At 42.0% G+C, this 5,516-nt stretch overlaps 1 protein-coding gene across 2 annotated transcripts in view; it reads right to left on the reverse strand.

Moving 5' to 3' along the window:
* Nucleotides 1–332: 332 nt before the first annotated feature.
* The window catches only part of hsf2 (heat shock transcription factor 2), a 16,285-nt gene continuing 11,101 nt past the window's right edge, over nt 333–5,516 (reverse strand). For both annotated transcript variants that reach the window (XM_050058209.1, XM_050058210.1), the window contains 3 exons: nt 5,040–5,136; nt 4,333–4,399; nt 333–4,091 (listed from right to left, as the gene is read on the reverse strand). In XM_050058209.1, the coding sequence (XP_049914166.1) occupies nt 3,745–4,091; nt 4,333–4,399; nt 5,040–5,136 (511 nt within the window). In that variant the 3' untranslated portion in view covers nt 333–3,744. The remainder of the gene's footprint in view (nt 4,092–4,332; nt 4,400–5,039; nt 5,137–5,516) is intronic.

Raw genomic sequence — 5,516 nt, forward strand, 5'->3', positions numbered from 1 at the left:
GTACCTGGAGACATTTGTTTTGAAAATCCAGCATTCAACACAGCCCCTCTTGAGTTTTTTTGTCCATAGTCTGTGGATTTTTATTTTGAAAATCCATCCTAATCTGAGAAGTCCTAACTAAAAAAGACCAATCAGAGACAAGATGATAAACAGCACTGCAGTCAAATGGACATTTATAAAGGACGAATGATTGCAGAGCTGTTGTCTTAGACTGCACCAGTTTTACCTAGATCATAGTGTCTCAAAGTGCGGCCTGTGGGCCAGTGGCGGCCCTCAGAAACATTCTGTGCGGCCCCTGAACATGAAATGAAATAAATGCAATGACAAACATATACTGTAGCATTTGCTTTATTGTAACTGCAAAGCTTTGCAACAATGGCAGACAGCTCGTAGGATGCAGGCAGGTCACAGAGAAGTCATGTGACGTCTGTGGCCATGCACAGTAAACTATAAACCGAGTCAGGCGTAGTAAGAGTGGCTCTACCAGAAGAAATGGAGAAAGGATGCAGGCACTTCTATATCAGTGAAGAGAGACAGGAGACGACGTTCCCTTTGTCACAACATGAACATACTGAGGCGAGTCAATACCATGAGAGTGAAATCATTTACAGCTGTGAGAACAGGGCTCTGAGTTCAGCTCACGCACTAAACATCTCTCAGTTCTCGGTAGTTTTCACTTACTGAACAGGAAGCTTGGAGGAAACTGAAGGAACAACTGGGCGCTGTAACAAAATGTGTTCCTTTAAAACATGATGAACTTTTTCATTCTTGAAAACTGGGACATCTCTTGTTACTTTTCAAGTATGTTGATAAAGGTGATTTAAACTGAGAACGTAGGATAACTTGACGCACATATTTTCTTAGTGCAGTCTTTGCTGGACGGAAGCATCACCTGCTGAACATTAATACAGCCACACACACACAAGTCGAGATATTTTCCATATCTAAGAAATGTTTAAAGGTTTAGCATTCAAATTTACAACAATATGCCTTAAAGGAGCAGTACACTGGATTTAGTGGCATCTAGCAGTAAGACTGCTTTTGGTTTGTCCGGCAGGCCCCCAGGAAGTGTGCTGGGCTTTGAAGCCAATTTTTGTAGTTGCCAAATAGTGTAATTACAACTTCCGAAACCATAATGTGATGCACTGGGGCCCAAGAAGCCTTTTTGCCATAGACTTACATTGTGAAAAAGTGGATACAATTTTTGACTTACAACTGCCACAAAATGACTTGTCTCACCCGTAGGGATTTGATCCATTCAATAACACTTCTAACACTAATTAACTTTTGGAATGCAGCAATGCGCACCTCATGTCACGTGATGAGGGACAACCAATCATAGCCAACAGATATTTTCCCTTTCTTCTGTAAACATAAGTCTGTGGTGAATATGAGGGAGATCATTGTCGTGCAGGGATACTCAAGGCTTTACATCTGTCCAAAGACATAATTTTAGGCCCAGTACACACTCAAAGAACACCAGGAAGAAGATGAGCTCTGCACTTGGGATTACAGGCAAGTAGGCTATAATACAGTGCTGGTTATGGTTGCTTAGAAACCTCGGAAACAACCTAGGCAGTTGGCAAGACTAGCACCCAGCACCCAACCTAGCATTTTCCAGGTGGTTAAGGACGCGGCAGATATCCCAACCAAATGGGTGCAACATGGCAAACCCCATGGATGAGAACCTGCTCCCTGTGGAGATATGAACAGCTCATTCTACGATAACAAAAACACAAGTCTTATTTCCAGGTGATCCAAATCCTCCACACTGCTCCTTTAAGTACTGTATGTTGTTGTTGTTCTGAGGAAGTGCAACTATCAATCATCTACTTCATAATGTCTGTCTGATTTCACTCTGTCAGACCACTGAAGGATGTGCAAATAGCTTTCAATAATCTGATGTTTGACAGGTCAGTGAACAATCTTTAGTTTAGATTTTGTCCCAGTTCTCCGGAATGGCACTTTCATTAACCTAATGGACCAAAAGTCCGTTTCTCCGGTCTGAACTCAAAGAGAAGCCCCAGTTGAACACAACACTATCTGAGGAATGTTGCTTAATGAAGAGTCTCAGCTCTGTGGACAGAAATGTAGCAAAAGATAAAACCAAAAAAAAAAAACAACCCAACAAAAAAATCAGAATAAATACATTTTCACAAGTACGTACGAAGGTTCGGTGTGTTAATACGGGTTGGTGAGGACGCCTCCTCGCTGACTGAAGAGAAGATGAGACTGGAGAAGATTAAGCTGTGCTGGGAATCCAGGGCCTATTGTCTGGTGCTTATATGAGCCACAGTTTGTGCATGCTGTGTCATCTATACATTTTAGAGAATTGCATTGAAGAAAACATTCAAGTCGTGGAAATAAAGATCTCTTATAATCAAAAAAACAGGTTTCACTATCAGACACATGCCAGAAAAGCTTGTTTACGCTTCTGAGCTCTCATCTGCCTCTGCTCACTTTCCATGTCATGAATTTATTCTCATAAGTCGTTCTACTACTATGAATGGGTAAAAGAGAGTGACAATTTTCCAGGGATAGACGCGAGAACTGTGATGATGAGATACTTCAAGCCGTAGTTATGCCAAAAATGTATTGGTATCGCAAAAAAACACAAAGCTATTTGTTGGGGTTTTGTGTTTTGGTACACTTCCCATCATGCTTTGGGTGATGTAAGCAGGAAGTATAATGTTGCCAACAAGTACAGATATTGCCATGGCAATGATCACTTGATTATCATTGTTGATACAAAAGAAAAAAAGTTATCTGAAGATATGCGGATCATCTTATTCTATGATTTCTGAGGGGCTTATGGATGTTTATGTTTATTTTTATTCACCCTGAAATCAAAAACACTTCGCCAGTCGTATCACCGTGCAGAAGGAAGCAAGCATCTACTGCTAGCTAACATTACAGGTCAGCTGTGAAAGATGCTGTTAGTGTTTTCATGTTCTGTCATGTTCACGAGCCTCTCGTTCATGAGCAGATGCACTCTTCCTTCTACGTGGTGATACAGTTAATGGGTGTAGATTGGCAAAATGAAAACAGTTCCTACATGAAGCTGCTCACAACAAGGTCTGTGGATTATCTTGAGTAACCAGGTTATGATTTCCAGAAAGAGACATTGCTGTTGAGTTTTTAATTTTATTTTTTTTGGTGCTTTGAGCACCACAAGCTAAGTGCCATCTAGTTCCATTATATTGGAGAGCAGGCAGATGTCTCTATGGCTGATATCTCCAACACTCTGCAACTCACACCAAAACAATTTAGACTAATAAATAGCACTACATGTTAGAGGAAAAAATTGTATTTTTGATTTTTGGGTGAACTGTCCCTTTAATGTACACATAGAGATACTGTATACAGCATGTGTACGATGTGTGTGTTCTCTTTTGACAGAGGAACCATTTTTTTCCACACAGATTGCATCTGTTAGGTTCAAAGGGTTAATAACCTGCCAGAGGTTGATAAACTATTATTGTTATACTTGATGAAAATGTGGCTTCTTTCTGTGACTCAAATGTTCTCTTCAATGCAAAAGTCTTAAAATGTATAAATGTGTACATGGTACAAACTGCAGCTGTTCTTCCACCAGCCTGGTGCTTTTCGTCACTTCTCTTACTGCGTCTAAACAAACACACACACCTCAGGTCACAGAGGTGCGCGCACATTAACACACAATGTCAGTATTGTTTGGAGGATGGAGGTGAACCAGCATCACTGCCACACCAGTTCCCTTCCTGTTCACACTTTGTCCAGCAGGGTGGAGTCGGCCTCCACTGCAGGAGGACTCAGTTCACACAGGTAGAAGAGCGTGTCGGCACTGGCCTCCGCCTCCGTCAGAGGCTCCAGGCGGATCAGGGAGCTGCGGGCCAGCTGCTTCGACTCCAGGCTGTTTTCAAGCAGCTCTGAGGGTGGCTCGTCCTCCACAGAAGCACTGCAGCTGGAAGAGGGCTGCAGGTGGGTGTTATATGAGGAGGCGGCGCTGCTGCTGCTGCTGCCGCCGGCGGCCAGCTCCAGCTCTGGATGAGAAATACAGCCATCGAGGAAAGCCAGCAAGGGGCAGGAGGTGTACTGGATCAACTGCTTGTCTGAACACAAGACACAGTGCGTCAGCCTGGACTGTATCCAATCTAACACACCTTCATGAATGTATTCACTTCCTTTGATATTTTGTTGAATCCTTTCATAGCCAGACTCCACTAACAAAACCAGTCATTTTACCTGGCTGGATCCGGGAGCTGCTGGTCTACGGCTGCCTCCATCAGCTAGTTTGTTTGTGTTATTGTGTGACTTTGGTGAATCTGACCTGTGTGAGCATGCTCTACTCACCTGTGTTGGCTTCCTCTGTCTTGCCTCTGTTTAACTGTGTGGGGTTCTCTTTGGAGGAAATACTTTCCTGAACACACACACACACACACACACACACACACACACACACACACACACACACACAGAGGAAATGAGTTAAAAAATAGCTTCAAGCACAACAAAACATAACACACAATATTAAAAATACAGAGGTGGATTAAAGGATGGATTTATCTTTCTTACACACGGCCATATGTACATTAAAAGAGTAACTGGTCACCAAAATCATTCCTTCTGTCCATACTGGTCGTAAGTAAATCCCTTACTTATGTGGTTTTATAACCAGTTCTGCCATGTTGCCTTGTGGGGAAGTGTCTGTTCAGTGTCTGTACAGTGTGATACAAATGTGTTGAAGTGATACTTATTTCTATAATGAAAACAGTTTATCAAAGTTGCCAGTAAGCACAATGCTCCCTCAGTGCCCAGAAAGAGGATTTTTTTCTGTCTTTGACACTTGGACTACTGTCTGCTCAGAATAAATGAGAATAAACAGATCGTTATGGACTTGTTTTTTTCCCCCCACTCAGACTGAACCGTGACATCTGTGTACCCTGTTATGAGTGGTATGTTTGTCAGCTTATCCACAGTGCTGAAATAAAAACCATTAGAAATGTCATGTTGTTGAGGTGAGTGTTCTTTGGTTTAGTGTGTAAGTGATGTTGTTTTACCTCTAGTGCGTCAATGCCAAACTGTTTTCCAAAAACCAGGGCCTGGAAGTCCTCCAGACTGCAGTCAATACTGTCCAGATAGTCCATCAGCTCCATCCTGACAACACACACACACACACACACACGGTGTGAGGCAGTCTTACTACTATGGTTCATATCATTATGTATTTTGCAACAACCACAGCATAAACAACTGTAAAATAGAAGTTAAGAAAAACCAAATACTATGGGTCAGAATCCCTCTCATGTCACCAGGCATGATGGTTTTAGGAGGATGAACAAAGGCTATATCAGCTTAAATAAGGTTTGGCTTTCTCATTAACTTTTATCACTTCTTTAAAATTTAATTTCTTTGTTTTTGTACAAAATTATAATCTTACTACATAATGACGGAAAACTCTGTCTGTTCCACGTTTTTCTCCTCACTGACTTGGTCAATCCATGTGAAATTTGGCACAGTGGTAGAGGGTCATGGGA

The sequence above is a fragment of the Epinephelus moara genome, chromosome 12, assembly GCF_006386435.1.
Source record: "Epinephelus moara isolate mb chromosome 12, YSFRI_EMoa_1.0, whole genome shotgun sequence".
NCBI lineage: Eukaryota > Metazoa > Chordata > Actinopteri > Perciformes > Serranidae > Epinephelus > Epinephelus moara.